Below are 21502 nucleotides of genomic sequence, written 5' to 3'. Positions count from 1 at the left end.
TGGAGACTGGTATGCAAAGGTAAATATATATAATAAATATATTCTATATTTTGTAGCTATATATATATTATATTTATATATAATCACTTACGTTCTTCTTCTGAAAATGAAATGGATTGCTGCTAACAATAACCAGAGGCTGCGGGAGCACACACATCTTACCAGAAGCTGTTTGTGATGGTCCTGAAGCGACTCTGCATCCTGGTTAGAATCAATAGGGACAATTTCATTTTTCCTTCTGTCGATGTTCTCCAGCATAAGAAGCAAACTGTGACTCATTTCATGGAAATCCTATGGGGGGAAATAACATGGAGTATGAAACCATCTTAATATATTTTTCTCTCCCTCACAGCTTAAATTTCCATTCTTTACAATTGCTACCGCTGGCCAAGATGCGCTGGAGTTAAGATCTCATACACGACTCCTTTCTGAGGAAGGCATGGGTGCTGTTAGAATGGTCTGCAATCACAGGCTCACCGAAAGCATCTAGTTTGTTATGTGAGGGAGATCTAGACATAAAGAAAAACCGGCACCAAATACTCAATGACTGCACTGTTTGGAAGGGAGCAGCTCTGCTCCCCTCTCTTTTCTCTGTATTCAAACCTCCCCTCTTGTAAGACCTTAATCCAATCCTGTATAGCCTTTATTCATCCATTCGTTCATTCATTTAGTCAATGTTTAGTCACTGAAGACCTCCTATGTAGATGGCACTGGACTAGGAGGGGGTGCGGGGGGAAACAACAGCTTAGGTACTTGCTTTCAAGGTTTTCTTGGGGCACATACAAACCTGGAAAGAAGGATTCCGTTGTGCTCAGAATAGAAAATACTCCTGGCCAGGACCCACAAGGTCCTGCATGATCTGGCTACTGACCATGTCCCTGATCTTTCTTATCACTCCCTGCCTCTCTGACTACGATCTGATCACACCGGCCTCTTTTCTGATATTAAAGACACTAAGCCCTTTCCTGCTTCAGGGACATCCTGTTGGATCTGTCTCCTTCATGGCACTATCCCTCCTGTGTCAGCTCGAAAATTCAGAGAAATTTCCTTACCTCTTTCCCAAAGTGGCCTTTCTCAGTTACTCTTATCATCCACACCTGTAAGCATCTTGATGAAGCATTTATTTGCATTTTTATTGTTTGTCTTCTGCAACAAAGTATGTATAGACTGTGGTGTGTCCTGACTGCTCTGTACAGTTTCTGTTACAGAGAGGGCACTCCTCAAATACTTGTGGTAGAATGGATAAGTTAATATTTGTAATGCTCACTTTCATGTTCAGGAAATGTCTGCCAATGTGCTCAGTAAATATCTGTTGAATGAATGAATGAATGAATGAATGAGTTGGGGCTGAGATAAACTTGTGGGAATAGTCTTTTGTTAGCTGGATAAAAGATGGGGTCCAGCTGCTTGAACTCCTGTTCAAATGTACAAATCCTCCAGTATGATGAATTGTTTGGGCACAAAGTGATCGTATTCCAAATCCTGACTTTGGGAAGTAATTGTGTCCCTGAAAGTGACCTTGATAAATCAAGTCATGGACTCAGCTGCACTGGAGATGTGTAACTCTGGAGCATGACCCGCCCAAAGCCCCGCAAACCTGACACTGCATCAGTGCGTCCTGGAGCAGGCCCCGCCACTCTTCCAGCAACAAGCACACATGGTCCCAGCGCCCGTTCATCTGGGACAAGCGATCTTGCAGATCCTGGCTTTTCTCACTGCCTGTCTGGGTGAACTCGGGGCTGCACAGGTTGATGGAGAGGATGATGGCTTTGCGGTGGTCCACCGCCTTCTGGAGCTCCTAAAAAGAGAAAGGAGAACAACCAAACAAAGAAAATGACAATGAAAACACGTAAAACATATTTTAAGACCTTAGGAAATGCTTCACCCAAATTAAAAGGTCCACTAATTAAAACCGCCCTTAACAGAGTAGCTAGATAGGGTGTAGTCGTGCCCATCACCGAGGACGACACTGCGGTCAGAGGAAATGGATTAGATGCATATTTGACAACTTGAATGGATCTGCAAATACGAAGTAGAGTGAAAGAGTCAGAAACAGAACAATGTGTGTAGTACAAGAGCATTTATGTGATCTAAAATGCATGTGCACACACACAAATCCATGTTTTTCATGCATATATGAACCAATAATTTAGTAAGAATACTCATGAAGTATTTACAAATGGTTGCCATGGGTTTCAGGAATGGAGATTAAAAAACAGTGGGGGAAAAAGATAAAATAAGCCAAATTAAGAGGAACTTTGCAGGAAGCATCAATGACCCTGTGCAATGAACTAAGGAGTATGATGAACTCAACTCACATCACAGGAGTTCAACAATAAGACAAGACAAACCCAGACTCGGCTCCAGGAGTTCTGGGCAGCAGGAAAGGTTCTAGCACAAGAATCCCATTTCACTAGACCAATGGTACTCACAGTTGTGTGCAGAAGAATGAAATGGGAAACTTGCTAAGAAAGCAGATTCCCAGGCACTAGCCTCCAGCTGTTCTGACGCAACAGGCCCAGATAGTGGCCCACAGGTTGAGATCTATGCTTATGTCAGAGGCCACATTCTTGTAATGGCAGAGAATGGACTGGATATTTCAACAGCTAACCAATTTAGTTTGAGTTCACAAAAAACCAGGCACCTGGATTTTGCTTTATGCATTTCCCACAACTATTGCAACTATTAGAATATGCAACTATTCTAAGAACTCCTGCAGCACATAGTTATGCATTAATAATTCAATATCTGGGTACTGTTTAAACATCCCCAGATTATTTTAGGGTCAGCGGGCCTGCAAATCACATCTACTCAGACTACATTTTCTTCTAAGTTCTCAACATTTCTGTCATGTCTCCAGATTGTCTTAATTTTTTACTTTTCAATAGATTCTTAAAATGCAGTAAATAATATTATGAGATCAAGAGATACTGTGGAAAGATACTTGGTTATTCCACAGACTGATCCTCGGTAAACAGGCAGGAAGGACTGGGAAGGCATGCAGAGGGTGGCTTATTCTTATCATACAAGCTGACTTTCAAGGTCTCGTTTCTCCACCCTAATCTCACTTAGGTCTCAGACTCTGGCCAACATTTTCTTCATCAGCTTATTAAGGGGTATGGTCATAGCGCACACTGCCTTACATTTTTCCAGAGAGGAACTAAAACAATTTAAGTAGAGAAAAGTGCATCTTATAATCCAGATAGTGGAAATCACATCAACCATCTGATGCTTCATCTGGAAACTGATGGGGCTAGTTCGGCAGCTGTTCTATATGAAGAAGTTTGAGCAGCAGTGGGGAAGATACAATTCACCATTTGAAATGTTAAAACAGACAACAACCAAAATAAGCCACAAAATCGTTGCCCCAAAATAAGTAACGTCCATGAAACTGGAGACACAAAGGCAGCACGCTTAATCGTTGAGCCTGGAGAGCCTGGGTAACTCCATTCTGAGGAAAAGCACATCTTGAAGTTCTCCAAACAAAATGAAAGGACTGAAGGAGCTATTAAAAAGAAACCAAGCTCTCAGACCACAGTATCCTTCCAAACGTCTCCACATATTAATGCATTTCAAGTGTTGTGCTAAGAAGGGCCGTTAAGACCTAGAGACGGAGCTAAAGCACATTATCCTGGGCACTGCATCCAACCGGGCCAAAACCAAATGCCCGGGCCAGGTGTTTTACCGTAATTACTCCCACAGTTTGTTTTGTTTTAGTCATTTCACTGCAAATTGCTTCTGCCACCACTATAATCTAGTTCAGATGTTCTGCTGATTCGAGAATGTCAACCAATTTCAATAGGTCTCTACAAACTCACAGAGATATGATCTTGGAGACGAAACCATTCTAGCTCTAGAGTTAGGCTTGCAGGAACCTGGTCATTTTGTATTTCCTTTGAAAGAGGTTAAATGGTTTCCTGGGTGTTTTAATTGGTCATTTCTTAGGAACCAAGTCATTAAAGTCATACGTGGTTACTTATAGGGGGGCTAGTTCTACAAGGTGGTCCTTCCAAACCTTCTCTATAAATACAGATTGGGGGTGGCTCGGGGAGAGGAGAGCATTCATGCTCATCTCTGTTCACAGCTCCCCTGCTGCTAGGTGACAACAGACCAGCCAGGGCTGGTGGCTTCCTCGGACCCGGCATCCCACGCGGAGGCTTTTGGTCTGGCCACTGTGGGAAAGGCCAAAGGCGGCTACCTTGAGTTTTTTGATTTGGAGCTCGATCGCCTGGATGTCGGTGCTGAGCTCCAGGTGCTGGAGCCGCTCCAGCTCTTCCTCCGTCTCGCCCAGCCAGGCCCAGATGTTGTTCAGGTCAGAGTTGAACTGCTGCCACTTCTGCAGGTTCTGTTTCATTCTCAGCTCCTTGCTCAGGGCCTGAGCCTGAAGGAGCTCCCATCGGTCAATCACACCTGGCCGGAAGTGACAAACACAGAACAGGGAGCTGTTTTTCTCCATGCAGAATGTTTAGGAAATGCATTAAACATACACTGGTGGCTAACTTTAAATGGCAACACAAAGAAAAGTAATATTAACAGCGACTACTGGTGTTGTCGACTGTAAACAAAACAAGACAAAACAAAAAACCCCAAAAACCAAAAAAACCCCTAAAACCAAAAAACAAACAAACAAAAACCCAGTGTGTTGGCTGTGTCTGTCCTCTCTGCATTTTTAATGGTAATGGAGTAAAAGAGAATTAACTACATAGGATTTAATACCATAAAGAGTTTTATGAAGTAATAAGCAGTAATATGCACAAAGACAACATTCAGTGGGTTTCTTTCTGCAGGAGAACTGAGACAGCATACATAAAAAATGGCAGACAAGAGATGTTAGAGACAGGGCATTAAAGTAAATGGGATGTGGGGGGCACCTGGGTGGCTCAGGCAGTTAACCATCTAACTTTGGCTCAGGCCATGATCTCATGGTTCATAAGTTTGAGCCCCATGTGGGGCTCTCTGCTGTCGGTACAGAGCCTGCTTAGGATCCTCTGTCCCCCTCTCTCTGCCCCACCCCTGCTTGCTCGCTGTCTCTCAGAAATAAAAAGAAATATTAAAAAAAAATAATAAAATAAATGGGATGTGGAAGAAAACACTGTGATTCTGCTGACCCCTCAATCCTGCCAGGAGGTCACTGTAACATGAAGAGAAGTTCTTCAGGTAGAACAGGGCGGAATGAGATCAGCCACACAGGGTAACACAGGGGCCTGCAAAGTGCAGCAGGGTCTTCTATCTCACTTTCTTCAACTGAGTGCCACTAACTCACCGGCTGTTTGGGTTTCCGTACTGTTCAGGTTAACAAAGCCTGGAAAGTTCTCTTCTTCCTCCTTCAGTTTGTGCTCCAGTCTCCTCACCGCGTCGATGCTGCCGCTGCATGCACCCAGAAGCTTCATCTGTGAAGACAAAGCAAACAGGCTCCCGTCACAGGACTCTCAGATTCTCACGAGAGCAAGAGCTTCTAGGGAAAATATCTTTCTAGTTCCTTAAAAAGGACAGTGGCTGTGTTTTGCTGTTGTGTGTATGTGTGTGTGTGTGAGTGTGTGTGAAAAATCTGCTAAAAAAAAATCAAGTTCAAAAACATGCTCTTTAAACATAGGATGTAGTCATATACACACAAGGCAATGCCTTGAAGATACAGTTTGCATACTTCCTTTTGCATGAGAATCCCTCAAACTTTTTTAAAAATTTCTGAATCAGAACAGATGAAAAAGCAATCTGGGATTTAAAACTCAGAGCTCTCGGCTGGCAACACAATGTATAATTTTTGGCAAGTTGCTTCTTCTTTCTTAAGTTGAAATGTGGGAACAATAATATTACCACAAATCTCAAAGGAACATTTTTTTGCATTAAATAATTAAAATACTTAAAAGCAGAAAGTACTATTAAAGCCAGCTGTTTCATAAGAAAACTGACGCCACGCTTAAGAGGTGTTAAGGGAATCGATTCTAACATCAAAGGGAAACTTCACGTTTAATGTCATACACAGTATTCTAAGCACTCCTGCTATACCAACCATAAGGTCACGTTTCAAAGCCTTTAACAAATCACATTGCTTACTTGGACTATTTTTGATGGAGGTTGAGTATAATCTTAGTAATACTGTCAGCATGGTCACCATGAAACCTTATTTAAAAAAATTTTTTTAAAGTTTATTTGGAGAGAGAGAGAGAGAAAGAGAGAGGGAGAGAAAGCACAAGCGGGTGAAGGGCAGAGAGGAGAGACAGAATCCCAAGCAGGCTCCACGCCATCAATGCGGAGCCCAATGTGGGGCTCGAACTCACAAACTGTGAGATCATGACCTGAGCTGAGATCAAGAGTCTGCTGCTTAACCTAGTGCACCACCAGGTGCCCTAAAACCTTATTATATTTTGGAAAAAAAGAGGTTTCACTAGAATAGAAGTTGGTATAGCAAGCCATAATGGACAGGAAATAAACTGAAAATTGATTACTCTTCTGTAATTGTGAGGACATTAACATCACCATATATACTGGACCAGTTCTCTTCCTTGGTTTTAAAAAGCAGTACCTTTGAGTTGTCATTAGACTTAGGGAAATTCATTTTTCTTTCCTTTCACCAGGCAGTCTTTTGGGTGTGAAAAGAAGGGATAATCCATGGAAGAGCCTTACTTTTACCTTCTCTTGCTTAAGTGTATACAGGAAAATGACTAGTTGTCTGGGAAAAATTTGGTAACTTGAGCAGAGCAAATAAAGTTAATATATACTTACTAGGTGGGAACTTTGAAAACAGAACTTAATAATATATACAATCTCTTCCCACCTTGTCTCCAAATCCCTCTTGTTCATCAGATTTGTTTTCTCCAAAACGAGCATACTGACAACGGAGGGTAAAAAACATTCCCAAGGCCAGTGAGTGAATCAATAAACCCCAGAGAAGAACTAAATACAAATTCCGTGTTAGTAATCTATTAGCTAAATCTGCTGCTCCAAGGATAACCTTGGCCCAAGAATTACTAGCTGAATTTGGAAAAATCCCAATCACTTTTGGGAGCCAAAGCATGTTGTTGCTTTTAATTAAATGGATCTCCCTCAGTTCTCTGCATAAAGGAACAGGCTGGTCATTGTAGTAGTTCAGTGGGTCTGAGCACAGACCAGTTTTACTCAAACAGTAACCTAGCAGGGCTTTGTTTTGTACCCCCAAGCCCACAAGTTCAAGGGCGGCATGGTGCTTAGAGATCTCAGAAAGCCCTGTGCCACAGACGGACCGTTCTTTGTCACACAACTGTGATTTCCAGGTACGTTTTGGGTTCGCAAGGGTCAGGGTACTCACATAGCCTCTGTAACTGGAGTCCAGCTCTGGTCCAGTGGGGGTTTTGCTGCGGATGATATTTTCAGTTTGCTGCATCTGAAAACGGCTCTCATCCAAGGCTTTGTCTAGCTGTTGGATCTGTGATTCTAAGGCACTGGGAGCTCCTGCAGTGTCAAGCACAAGAATCTTTATGCACTTGACATTCAATGAGAAGTCTGAGAAATTACTTCAGCTAGGGTGGTATAGATATGGCGTACGTGTGGGTAATTATCAAGCAAATTTAGTACTAACGTGCTGGTGAGTTAGAAGTTCAAGTGACCAGACCAATCAATGAATGCACTTGGCAGAAGAGTCCCAGCAGACCAGATATTGCAAAAGGACTCTGCGTTGGGTTCTAACAGCCTGTGTGTCTGTTCCTCTTCCAGCTGATTCCCTGGAAATCTATATGCTGTAGTTGTGGAAGGCCTCTCTATAAATCTTTTGCTCCTCCAAAACCAGGAGACAATGGTCTCTTATGCTCTCTCTGCAGGCACTTGGCAAATAAAAAAATATATAATCGTGTTTTCTTTCTGCATCTCACTAGAAGACGGTGCTCAGTAGAAGACAGTCCCAAGTGGCTGCACCATTCACTTAAAGCATGACTTTAACGAAGAAAAGACTAGCCCAGGTTAGAGATGGGTGGAGATACCAAACTACCAATGGCTGGCTTTTGTTTAAATCCCAAAGCAAAACCAGGAGAAAGCTGAGATTTTAGCCCCTTCATCTAAGCATGCTCTTAGTCATAGCCGGAAACTCCCGGCTCACTGCCTTTCAGAAATATAACACCTTCTTGAAAAATTAGCGTGTGCGCGCGCATGTGTGTGTGTTATAATTTTTGGACTGAATGAGAACATTGATGGTCAGAGTGAAGCTAACACAGGGTGAAAGCAGAACATGTATTAGTAAGCTTTATTAATTTTTGTTTTTGAAAAAAAGGCCTTCTAAATACACCTGGAAGAGGTCTCCCATGGGGACGCACTCAGGAAGTCACCATTTCAGTAATGCTATTTTGCTTCCTGTCCTTTAGCTTTTCTTTAAACATGTAAGTGAAAACTAATAACTCTGCAATTGAACATCCTGGCATTGTGTCTGAATTGTATTCTCTCCTTCCTCAAAATCGCTTACTTTGAACCATAATTTGGCTAGTGCAACAGTAACCCAAACTGGTTCTGGTTTCCTTCCTTTACTTTACGGGGTAAGACTTATTAGACTAAATTATAATTTGTTTTTAGAGCCAAACATCTGGTCTCGCCCCTTGTCTTCTACGTGGGCCTGACATCACATATGCAGGTGGTGGACTTGGGACAGGAGCCCTGAGCCCTGACTGCCGGGGCAGATGTGCGTCTATGAGCCCTGATGTCACAAACTGAACTGCTACCGTCAGGCCGGGGGTAAGGCACCGATGCTGATGATGAGAGCTTCCACCTCCGATGTTCTGCTGTTCGTGGACATCATAGGCCTAACCTGATGAGACTCGTTCGCATTGAACGAGCTGAGAAGTTATGTCACTGAAACTTAATTACTGAAATCTTATCCCTGGTGTTGAGCAACAAAACATTTGGGGGTTTCTGTTTGTTTGCTTCTACTGCAGTAGTAAGAGAAGAAGAAGGTTCCTTAACATGCTGGTGCCACAGAGCTACGAGAGGGTCAGCAGATGTGCTCAGAGAGGGGGCTTGTTACAGGTGAGGGAGGGGCGCTTGCTATGGCTTTCTGTGCCTACCAGAGGTATTTCTGATTGTACTTTCTGTGAGTTTTACATAGGCCTCAGGACTTTCAGGGATCATTACATCTGCAAAAAGAGCACAGTCTAAGTTGACAGCTAGACTCCTGGTGGCAGGAAAAGAGCTCTCCTAGGGAAAAAAAAGGAAGTTAGTCATTCTAGACATACAGCTCTTGGATAAACAGAGGAGCGTGAGCATGCACTCCAAAGGCTTCCTGAAATAAATCATTAAGAGCTCACATTAAGAAAGTCTCAGGAGCCAAGCACTGTTCTGAGCACTCATTTATCTTTGAAGAAACCACTACAGGGAGCAGGGAAGTCTCATTCCCATTTTACTGATTAAAAAACTGAGGTCCGGAGGAATTAAGTTACTTATCCAAGTTTCAACAGCTAGTAATCGGCAGAACTGGGATTTCAACTGAGACAGTCAGATTTTAGAGCAGTGCTGTCCAATGGAAATAAAGTAAGCCACATATGTGATTTTAAAGGTTCATTTAAAGAGCCACATTAAAAAAAGTAACAAGAAACAGATGAAAATAATTTTAATGCCTTACTTTACTAAACCAATGTCTCTGAATTATAACATGTAATCAACATAAATATTATTAATATTTTACGTTCTTTCTCTGTGCCAAGCCTTTGAAATTTGTGAATTCATGTAAATACATTTGACACAGCAAGTCTCAATTTTGCATGGTCACATTTCAGGGCTGGCTCATCACATGTGGCTGGTGGCTACGTACTAGATAGCACTGCTGTAGATGAGAGATGTCTAGTAGATTATACTGTAAAAGCAAAGTAAAAACAAGGGAAATTATTTTCTTTTTAGACAGGATCACACCCTTGGGAATTCAAATGTGAACCATCAGAGTCAAGCAGAAACAGCCTTTCGGAAGACGTGTGAAATGCACTGACCAGTGCTACAAATTGGCCTCTGATTATTTATTCTACTTTTACTTACCTTCCTTGCAATGTTCTTCTTTCTCTGTCCATCCCTTCACTCTGTGTTTCTTGGGGTTCTGTCTTTCTTGTTTTGCTTTCTGCACTCTTCTTGGGTGATTTCTTCCCTTCCCTCAGGGATAATCACCATTTATATGTGGAGAGCTGTCTAATCTGCATTTCCAGTTCTAGAACTTCAGACCTGTGCATCTACTGCTGGGAATTCCATTTGTATTTTCTGCAGTAACTCGGATTCAGGGTGTGCACAGCTGAACCATCACCTCCCCCTTTCTCACTGCCCTGTCTCCTCTGGCCCACAGACACCCACAACATTCTCTGCCTCTTGTGGTCTTCAGGGGGGCCTAGGGCTCCCTGCATCTTTCATCAAGATGCCCAAGTCCGAGATTCACCTCAATCCCAATTCATCTAATCATCGCTTAGGAACTTCTCACGATTTCTCACTTCTCTTCTGTTTTCTCTACCACCTGTGCTACTCTTTGGTTCAGGCCACTATCATTTCTCGCCTCGATCATAAAATGTTTCCATTTGAGCTCTTCTCTAATGTTCTCCCTCCTATACAGTATTGAGACAAATTCTGTGACAATATGTATCTGATCATATCACTTCCTCCTTAGAGAACTGCAGTAGCTTTCCAGTGCCTTCAGGAGAGAGCTCCCTTCCATGGCTGAGTAGGCTGCTCGTGACCAGGCCCCGGTTTGCCTCTCTACCTCCTCTTTGTCCACTCTGTGTCTCCCAATCTACAGCCTTGTCATTCTGGGCAAGCTTCTGGTGACCAAAAGCCCTGCGGCTAATCATAAAGCTGGGCGGGAACCCTCTCCTTTCTTCCTCTGAACTTCACTGCGTCTATCCGACTGCCATTTACCCTTCTGATCTTAGCTCAAGAGTCTTTTCCCTAAAGCTTTTCCTCGAAGCTCTGGTTAGTCACGCCTTGGCTGTGCTTCTGTACCACCACGTGCACATTGCTGTCCTAGCACTAACACTTCACACAGCCACTTGGTATCTGTTTGGGGTCCACACTGGAGTGTAAGTTCTTTGAGGACAAAAGGACCCATGTATCCCCAATACTTTATAAAGTCCTTGTCATAGAGTAAGAATGGAAGTGTATGTGGGACAAATCGATGGTCATGCCAAGTTCTGTATCTGATAATCACATTATATCCACTTATTCTATTTTGCGCAATTTGCTTTAACAGAAGAAGGGAGAAGATGATTCTGCTTAGCTTATACATTTCTAATCTAACATTCAGCCTTCTTCATTTTCTTTCAAGTTGGCCTATGGGAAGAGCTCTTTCCTACCTGATAAGCCAACAGCTCCCCTGAGGTAGAAATCTTTATCGTCTCCCCCCTCTTCATCCTCCGAGGGCAGAGTTCTGGACACAGCAGACTCCAGGTCCCGACTGAGGTCATAGTCATGGTCCCACTCCAGGGGAATGGAGTCCACGCTGGCAGGAGTGTCTCGTCCCGACCGCTCGCTCCGCAGGGGCTGGGCGAGTGAGAGGGAGGGGTTGGAGGAAGGCTGGGGGGAGAGCACGCTGTCCGCAGAGGTATCTCGCCAGTGGAGGTCCGAGAGAGCTGCAGAGTCATCCAGCTCCAGCTCCTGGTCGGAGAGGTCATGCTCATCATCTGGGAGCTAGAAATGCAGTCAAGCCAATTCCATTACCGCAGCGGTCAGATGACGCCCTTACCGCTTCTTGTTCTGCCTCTCACCTCACCAAGCCTCGGGATTCAGGCTTATCTACCTCAGTGGGGTAATTTGTAACTTCCTATCGTCAAATACATAAGATTCTTCTGATCACTAAGTAAGATAATGTAAATAAAGGCAGCCTCCTACCATGCCTGCAACATAATAGATACACAATGGCACATTTCAGGAACAAAAGGAAATTACTAATAAGAGTTTAGCGGGTCCTCTTTTACCGTATAGCCCAAACACAAAATACAATTTATCACAGAATATTCCAAATATTGTAACAGTAGCGTCTTGTGATGTGATCGTGGTAGCAGTTAGGAAAGTGGAAGAGGAAAAAAAAATTCAACTAAACAACTTCATCAACAGAGTAACTGTTTACATTGCTCATTTTCATCTCCCAATTCTTCTAGGGCCTGCTTTATCTTCCAAAAAAGATATGGGACAAGTACTCAAGGATTTTTACATATGTATGAACTGATATCATATCCAAAGAAATCCTGTCTGACAAGTCGGTAGTATTAGTAAACCAGCGTTACCTGTGAGGACATCAAGGCCAAGGACGTCAAGTGATTTGTCCAAGGTTATATAGCCAACACGTGTCAGAGGTCAGACTGGAGCCCAGGCATTCCAGCTCCAGAGTCTGGGCTTTTACCTGCTGTCACTCTTTCAATTTAGTGACAATGAAAAAAATATTACTGGGGCACCTGGGTGGCTCAGTCGGCTAAGCGTCCAACTTTGGCTCAGGTCGCGATCTCGTGGTTCGTGGATTTGAGCCCTGTGTGGAGCTCTCTGCTGACAGCTCAGAGCCTGGAGCCTGTCTTCAGATTCTGTGTCTCCCTCTCTCTCTGACCCTCCCCTGCTCACGCTGTCCTCTCTCTCTCTCTCTCAAAAATAAATAAAACATTTAAAAATTTAAAAAAAATTACATACAGGCAGGCGAATCAATTTCTTATGGTATCTTTCCACGCGCCCGAAGACCTCCTGACAGTAACGTCGGAGTTCATCCAGCTCCTCTTCGATGACCGCTGCATCCAAGGGCTCACTCTTCTCTATAAGCTGTTCTCCTTGGGCAATTATCTGCTCAATCTTATTGTGGTTCAGTGAGATTTCCTGCTGGAAGGCCTACGGAACACAAATCTCATGTAATCTTCTATTGTTCACAGTGACATAAAATAATTATAAGATACACATTTGGAAAAACCATGCAGGGGGATATTGAATTTACCATATGCAGTGACAAGCCAAGAGACGATTACTTTCTGAAGTCAAACATAAACGTTTTGAATCAGAAGAGGAGTCAGAAGCGGAATCGTCAAAATTCCACGACCAGAAAGGCGCCTTTGGCTAATAAAATTTACCACCAAAGACAGTGTGGGTAGAGAATCACAGGAAAAAAACATTCAAATCCCTCATAAAGTTGATAGCGCTGGTTATCCCCAACGAAAAGCAAGGGTAAGCAGTACAGTGCCACTGAAATAAATTTAACATTTTAGAGAGTTATAGCAAATATTTTAAGTTTAGATTTCCTGATCATAGGTCAAACATGACTAAGAGAAACCATCCAAATGATAATTAATGATACAATTCTTCTCGGTGGAGTCTTTCCTTGCTTCAGGACATAACCAGGAAAGATTATAACTATTTGAAAAATAAGGAATCCTGGAGGATTATTCAGGTTCAGTCTATACAACTAAAAAGAGATAAGGGGAGCTTGGGTGGCTCAGTTGGTTAAGCGTCCGACTTCAGCTCAGTCATGATCTCACAGTTCGTGGGTTGGAGCCCCGCGTTGGGCTCTGTGCTGACAGCTGGGAGCCTGGAGCCTGCTTCGGATTCTGTGCCTCCCTCTCTCTCTGCCCTTCCCCTGCTCACACTCTGTCTCTCTCAAATATAAATAAACATTCGGGGCGCCTGGGTGGCTCAGTCGGTTACGTGTCTGACTTTGGCTCAGGTCATGATCTCACAGTGTGTGGGTTCAAGCCCTGCATCAGGCTCTGTGCTGACAGCTCAGAACCTGGAGCCTACTTCAGATTCTATGTCTCCCTCTGTCTCTGCCCCTCCCCTGCTCATACTCTCTGTTTCTCTCGAAAATAAATAAACATAATAAAATTAAAAATAAATAAATGAACATTAAAAAAAAAAGGAGGTTAGTAGGGACCGACAACATGGATACATTTTAATGCAATATAAAAATAATTTCTGGAATAGTTGAAATTGTCCACTAATGAAAAGGCTGCTGGGGGAAAGGGAGCATGGTAATAAGTTCTTTGACTCTGCCAGAGTATAATAAGAAAAGATTCAACTACCACTTGGTAGAAATTTCCTGTTGAAGGTTTAAAATTTTGATTTGTCTGTGAAACGATTTGGAAGTTTCAGTGGAGGAGGGGGAGGGTGTGAAGAGATGGTTGGGCACACTCTCAGGGCTCACGATTTTATGTTTTCACCCTGAGAATCTATGATTAAGGGTAGCTTCCTTCTATTATTATGAAAACTAAAAATTAATGGGCAGCATGACTATTCTCTAAAATAAAAAAATCTGTCTCAAGAAGAAAGTTTCACAAGCTGCCTTGCATAACACTCAAGTTGTTAAAACACTTCTTGCGGGGGGGGCTCCTTTTTCCTAATGTATATCACTCCTGTTTAAATTTTTAACTAGCCACTGCAATTCACTAACTGTATAGTGAAACATGGCAGATATGCTTGAAAAAACTAACATGGCATCTAAGGATGTGGAATATGTGGAATGAAATCCCAACATGAGAAACCTGTATCGCTTTGGAACATGGAGGTCAAACTCTCTGAAGGTGTTAGAGACAAAGTGCTAGAAACAAAAACAACAGCCAACTAACAAGGTTCCTAACACCCTGGCAATGGAGTTGATAATTAAAAGTATGTATGTTAATGGTTGTCATCTCTGGGTAATGTTCTTTATTTCATTTGTAATATATTTTGTATTTTCTGAACTTTTTGTCAAGCAAGAACGAATTTTTTCAGAAGAGTTCTTTACTGTGTTCTTCCCCAAAGGATCTACAAATCCCTTCTTCTTCAGAACTTCCTTGCAGTTTGAGAAATCACTACTACATTACCTTGAGTTGCTTTATTTTAGCTTGAACATCACACTCAGAAAAATGCTCAATGTTAGTGAGCTGTAGATCCATCTCTGTCAGCCACACCAGAATGCTGTCCCGCGCAGTCTCAAACTCCTCACGCTGGCCAATGAAATGCTGTATGTCAAAAGGAAATAATGAGAATTAAAGTTCACATGCCCGTATGGGGATGGCACTAGCAATTCCAATGTTCTTCCGGAAAGTCACTTCCTCAACAAGGGGAACTCTGCAATCGTTTACTCTTCCAGTTAACTCTGGATACCACACTTGCCGTCCCAATCTTATAAAATCACTCAGATTATGTTTTAATGTGTTCAAATGGCCCAATCCTGTCTTCTGGGACAGGACCTTGACCATGACACAGACCTTGAGTCGGCGCAAGATGGAGGTGACACGCTTCTGCAGGTTGTCCCATCTCTGGTTGCCTTCGTGGACCATCTGCTTTAGGCTACAGGCAGAATCAGTGCGGTTCTCTCTGGCCAGGCGACGGTACTGCTTGTTGATCAACTCCAGTTGGGTCAGGCTCTCGTGAACCTGTCGCTGGAAGGCCTAAGACCACAGAGAAGCACAGCAGTGAGGGGATCGAAGAGCTCTCCCCCGGTATGGCCTTATACTGCAGTGGCAGGGAAATGACAATTTCTAATGAGGTTTACTTCCCCTTATTAACAAGCAGAGTATAATGCTTAGTGTGGCTTAAGGGAAGGAAGTAGATCAAACAAGAATATGAAATAAATCGGTAAATGTTAATAACTATATATGTACATATACAAATACATATACATGTATGATATACACATGTTCCTATATGATAGTTTTTAAAATGTTGAGGAGCTTGAAAAAATTTTCCCATGAAACAAACTAGTTACACACATACTTCTGTGTGCTGAAAGTTTCAAAATTTTCTGATGTCAATACTGAGCAAAGATGTCTGTAACAGAACTTTCTCTTTATTTGCGAAAGATGCAATCTCCTAAAAATCCAGAAACAGCCTCAATTCTGATGTCCATTAAAAAAATTAAAACCACTTTTTTGCAGAAGGTTTCTAAATGCAAGCTGTTACTAACTTTTAAGAAAGCAGTATAGTAAAATTCATGTAACCTTAGAGAAAAGTTTGGAACATGCTGTGTTTCTTTTTTGTTGTTCCTGTGAATTATACATTTAAACATTTTTTAATGTTTTATTTATTTCTGAGAGAGAGAGAGAGCATGAGCAGGGGAGGGTCAGAGAGAGAGGGAGGTACAGAATCTGAAACAGGCTCCAGGCTCTGAGCTAGCTGTCAGCACAAAGCCCGACACGGGGCTCGAACCCACGAACCGTGAGATCATGACCTGAGCCGAAGTCAGACGTTTAACCTACTGAGCCACCCAGGTGCCCCGAATTATTCATTTTTTAATAAAACATTTTATAGCTCATGCACCACCATATGCTGTAATGTCTATTTATTTTTTTCTTTTACAGTCATTTATTCCTACCATGTTATATCAATCATCCTTCATTCTTGGTCCAGTTCACATATCTTGGGCAAATTTAATAATCACACTGTCACTCTTTAAGATTAAAAATTTGTTTTTAAGTGATTAAAATGTAGATCAATTCCCCTGTGTCTACTTATTTTTGAGGTTATCCTATGTATAGTTTCAAGTTTCTAAAGGTAAAATACTTTTTCTTCTTTCTCTCTGCAACACAGGGTAGTTTTACCACAAGAATCATTTAGCCAAAATAAAAGGAAGTGGGTTTTTTTTTTCAAACTCATGTATATGATTTATGACTGACATTTACCCTGACAATAGACAGAAAACTGTACAACTAAGTGGTCTGAACTCCCCTAACTCACAGAATTCTGCTTCCTTTGTCCTATCACACTGTTTACTTGAGGGCACGTCTTTGCCTCGGATACGGCTTTCCTTCGGAGAGGCGTTTTAAGAGACTTCGTCTTAGTAAAGCTAATCTCCTATTCTTTTTTTTTTTTTCCTCTTGTCTGCAACTTTATTAACACTGGGCTCTTTTTTTCTTTTTTAAAAATTATTATTATTTTTTTAGATAGTTTATTGTCAAGTTGGTTTCCATATAACACCCCGTGCTCATCCCCACAAGTGCCTTCCTCCATGCCCATCACCCCCCTTCCCCCCCATACCGAATCTCCTCCTATTCTATAAAACAATTTAAATGATTTCTCCAGCAAAGGAAGTGGTGAGGCAAGTTCAGCTTTTGCCCTTATTGGGAGTCATAGAATATGTTTTCCCACCATAATGGGTAGGTACCCAGGTCCATCCCAGGTGCGTGCATCTGAACAGGCAACGCTTATCCTCAAATTTTATTTTTTTAAAATCTATTTCTGTCTCTTAAGAACATTAACTAAGAGATAAATGATAACATCATTTACTGTAGAAGCTAATTATATGGCTAACTTTTGCCATAAAATCTGAGAGTCTAAAACAGCATCGGAAAGGACTGTGCATAATCTGCTTAGTAGTATAAGCCAATTAGAGGAGGTTTTAACCTTGATGAAGCACAGTGTAATAAGACAGGATGATACTTTGCTAGCACTGGTTCACACCGGGTGGACCTGAACTCTACCATACAGCTCACTGTGCCTTTGCACTAGGATTTTTGAAGGGAAAACATTTTATTTAAAAAATTTTTTTCCAAGTTTTATTTATTTCTGAGAGAGAGAGAGAGAGAGAGAATGGGGAAGGGTCAGAGAGACGGAGACACAGAATCCAAAGACAGGCTCCAGACTCTGAGCTGGCTGTCAGCACAGAGCTCAAGATGGGGCTCGAACCCACGAACCACGAGATCATGACTTGAGCCGAAGTCAGACGCCCAACTGACTGAGCCACCTAGGTGGCCCAGGGGAAACATTTTAGATGTGAAATTATTTTCCTGGAATTTAGTGGCAGAGTTACACATAAATCCATATTCATACATCAGGGTAATTCTTATTTCTTTTACATAGTACTGGAGCATTTTTATAGATTCGAATAGCTGCTCATCTAGGATTCTTCGATTACAAACCCCAGAAGCACAAAAACCAAATTTCATACTAACTCTAACTGGCCTCAAAAAAAAAAAAGAAAAAAAAAAGCCAGGTAAACTGGCATTTTTACAACGTAAAAATGAATTCAGCTGCTTGTGGTTGGATTTTTAGTCTTTTTAAAATTATCATTATCTTATTTTTGAGAGAGAGAGCGTGTGAATGGGGCAGGGGTGGAGAGAGAGGGGGGGACAGAGGATCCAAAGCAGGCTCCGTGGTGACAGCGAGAGCCTAAATTGCGAGATCATGACCTGAGCCAAGATTGGACGCTCATCTGACTGAGCCACCCAGGCGCCCCCATAGTCTTATTTATGAACATCTCAGGGAGCCTGAGGCAGAATTAGCAACCAAGAATGAGTTTTGTAAGATACACACACCAGAACTTTGCTGTCAATATCTGCCTGTCAGTGGGGACGGATGGAAAAAGAAACTTCAAATTGAAACATGGTGAGTTTTAGGCTATGCCAGTTCCTCTGTGAAAATGAGAGGCAGCTGCTGGGGGATCGTCATCCCCACAGGGATACAGCAGATTCGAGATCGCACAGACCAGATACCACAGTCAGTTATTGAACATGTCCTTCATGAATATGATGATAGCGCTGCTATTTTCATCTCTATGTAATTGAAAAGTTTTGGTGACTCAAGAATGACACTGCACTTCATTTGTCATTAGAAATGGCTTATAATTATTCTACTTAATTCTGGAGCCAACTCTATTTAGCAATGATTTAAAAGTCTATACACCTATTCTCTTAAGTAGATAAAATAAAAATCAAGAAAATATAAAGGAGAGATTTTGATAGTATGAAACAACATCATATTTTCATCTTAGGTGGTTGATAGTGAAGAATTATGAAATTAAAAAAAATCCCAAGATCTTTTTTTGGGAATCATGATTTGTGTTTTGTAATAGAATTTCTTACCATTATGGCTTTACTTGTAATTCTTGAGAATCTTAATGACAAACCTCATTTCCCCCCTTCTTTGCCTACTTATGAGGCATAATAAAGATGACCACAGAGCCATCACCCAGCTGTGTGAAGAAATAACGTGTGGGCGAACAGTGAGTTTATGTCTTGGGATACCAACGACTAGCTGGCTATGCTCATAGCAAGATAAGGACGAAATGTGTGGGATTAAAAATCACCTCAAATTTCTTCAGTTCTTCCTTGGCAACTGTGTAGAGCACCCCGGAAGAGCTGGGGAAGGCAGCTGTCCTTTCTGAAATCTTGAGCCAATCTTCAAAACGAGAATAGTCGTCCAGAAACTTCTGCCACAATCGCCACGTCTCTTCAATTCTGAGACAGATGATGAAAAAACAGAATCTGATTGTGTGGGACTGTTTATGCTCCAGAGCCCTGTTTGCTGCCTGTGGCAGGGCTGAGCGAGCCCAAACAGCCATCTGTTGTGCCAAACAATAACTGTGCCTTCAGCCAAATCTGACCAGAGTGAAAAAGAGACAACTGTTTGAACTAAAATGAAACAGCTGTGTGTTTTGGCGTGTTTTTTCTTCGTACCCATCCTACCGCTTTGGATTTGGGATTAGTCAAATTGTGTATTATAAGCACTTAAAGTGACCTGTGCAAGGGGGTTCAGAGGTGCAATACCACGTTTGCAGGACACACTCACGGCCAAGGTTCCACTGAAATCTAACTAAGGTCTGAAAACGCATTTAAGCCCAACATCAAACTTACCCTCATCGAAATTAACCTATGACAGCAAGGCAAATATTAACTTTTCAAGAGTTCTCCGAACAGTTCAGAAGATTATATGTTACTGTAAATCATTATGAAAATTTTCTAACCTACCACTATTTTTTACTGCCTTGAATTTCAAAGGTTTTTTTTTTTTAAGATAAGCTCTTTGTTTTATTATTTCATTTTTAATAAAGTAATATTATTTTTCACACCTCCAGTTTTGTAATAACATACTTGTTCAGCAAGGGCGTATTTTTATTTTTCTGAATTATATTTAAACTATTAGGTCAGGCATGGTTTGGCTTGTTATATTTTTATACAGTAGCCCCCCCTTATCCGTGCATAATATGCTTCAAGACTCCCTAAATGTTCTTTGTTTTATCCTAGACACACATATGATGCAGTTTAATTTATAAATTAGGCACAGTAAGAGGTGAGCCACATGAACCAATAATAAAATAGAACAGTCATAACAATCTACTGTAATAAAAGTTATGTGAGTGTGATCTCTGTCTCTCAAAGTATTTTATCGTACTGCATTCACCCTTCCTGTGATGATGTGAGATGATGGATGAAATTAACGGAATGACGTAGGTGTTGGGTCTGGCGTTAGGCTGCTATTGACCTTCTGACTGTACATCAGAAGGTGAGATCCTCCGCTTCTGGATCCTGCTCGACCGTAGGAAACTGAAACCGTGGAGAGAGAAATGAGGGGCAATGTGGGGGAGACTACTGTATTAACCTGTATTCCTACGTATTTTCCAACGAAATGTAGAAGATGGCAAGTTTGGGAGACCAGTGCTATTTTTGGACATGGCAACCAAAAGGAAGTGGTGAGCAATGGATACACTGGGTGGCCATTTTTCCTCTTTTTGGCCCATCCTCTGCCACAGTTCCTTGGGCCCCATGGCTTACCTGAGCCTCCTCTCCATAGACATGGCACAGATATTCCTCCACCGCCGGTCCAGGTTGCGGGTAGCCTGCTGGATGGAGTCACACTCGGCATCCGTGGCACAGGCATCACAGTCGTGCAGAAGGACCTCGCAGAGGTTGAGGACAGAGGCCACGCCTGTGCTGTGCTTCTCGATGTCTCTCTGAAGCTCCTGTGGGGAAGGAGCCGTGCTTTATTCAAAACCTCGGCTACCGAGGAGAGAAAATGCAGTATTCCTGGACTGGTAAGTGGTTAGACAAAATCCTGACAAATACCTTACTTCCTTGAATGACGTTTCTTTAACTTCATTTATGAAATACAGCAAGCTCAAAAAGATGAGAAAACTCATCTAGGAGAATTTTGGCTATGTGAGTAATGCCAAAATATAAATGGAATGAATGAAATAAACTATTAATTACATTAAGAATAAAACTAGCTTCGGGTGCCTGGGTGGCTCAGTCAGTTAAGCATCCGACTTAAGCTCAGGTCATGATCTCGCGGTCTGTGGGTTCGAGCCCCACGTCAGGCTCTGTGCTGACAGCTAGCTCAGAGCTTGGAGCCTGTTTCAGATTCTGTGTCTCCCTCTCTCTCTGACCCTCCCCTGCTCATGCTCTGTCTCTCTCTCTTGAAAATAAAATAAAAACATTAAAAAAATTTAAAAAAGAATAAAACTAGCTTCTTTAGTGATTGAAAAATAACTCTTGCCCCAGACTGTACTTCACAGATATCACTTCCATTCCAGTACATCAATCAACCAACCAAAGAAATACATGTGCTCTTGTTAAAGTACTGCCACTTAAGAACTGGCATTTCATCTCCAAAGATGTGCAAACTGCTTAAAATAGCTAATTCCACCATCATTAAAAGTACCATTTAAAAGACCTACGTTCCCTATCACGTATGACATCATAACATCAACAGCTTCCTCGGGGAGCAATTTTAAAGGTAGGGCAGAAACAGAAAGATGATGATGATAAACAAGGCACTGAATTTCCCCAGGATACCACCATGTAGAGTCTCCATGTTAACTGCATAAAATGTAAATGCAAAATGTATGTTCCTT

The 21502-nt window shown here is 42.0% G+C and overlaps 1 protein-coding gene across 2 annotated transcripts in view; it reads right to left on the bottom strand.

Annotated features, from left to right (window-relative positions):
* The window catches only part of SYNE1 (spectrin repeat containing nuclear envelope protein 1), a 457258-nt gene that overhangs the window by 13542 nt on the left and 422214 nt on the right, over nucleotides 1–21502 (bottom strand). For both annotated transcript variants that reach the window (XM_077775982.1, XM_077775981.1), the window contains 12 exons: nucleotides 20424–20611; nucleotides 18959–19109; nucleotides 15144–15326; nucleotides 14757–14894; nucleotides 12604–12795; nucleotides 11280–11613; nucleotides 9024–9092; nucleotides 7286–7428; nucleotides 5264–5390; nucleotides 4199–4410; nucleotides 1598–1798; nucleotides 163–291 (listed from right to left, as the gene is read on the bottom strand). In XM_077775982.1, coding sequence (XP_077632108.1) covers nucleotides 163–291; nucleotides 1598–1798; nucleotides 4199–4410; nucleotides 5264–5390; nucleotides 7286–7428; nucleotides 9024–9092; nucleotides 11280–11613; nucleotides 12604–12795; nucleotides 14757–14894; nucleotides 15144–15326; nucleotides 18959–19109; nucleotides 20424–20611 — 2067 coding nt within the window. The remainder of the gene's footprint in view (nucleotides 1–162; nucleotides 292–1597; nucleotides 1799–4198; nucleotides 4411–5263; nucleotides 5391–7285; nucleotides 7429–9023; nucleotides 9093–11279; nucleotides 11614–12603; nucleotides 12796–14756; nucleotides 14895–15143; nucleotides 15327–18958; nucleotides 19110–20423; nucleotides 20612–21502) is intronic.

Source organism: Crocuta crocuta, unplaced genomic scaffold (assembly GCF_008692635.1).
Source record: "Crocuta crocuta isolate KB4526 unplaced genomic scaffold, BGI_CrCroc_1.0 scaffold25, whole genome shotgun sequence".
NCBI classification, from domain to species: domain Eukaryota; kingdom Metazoa; phylum Chordata; class Mammalia; order Carnivora; family Hyaenidae; genus Crocuta; species Crocuta crocuta.
This window is presented reverse-complemented; position numbering and strand designations above follow the sequence as displayed.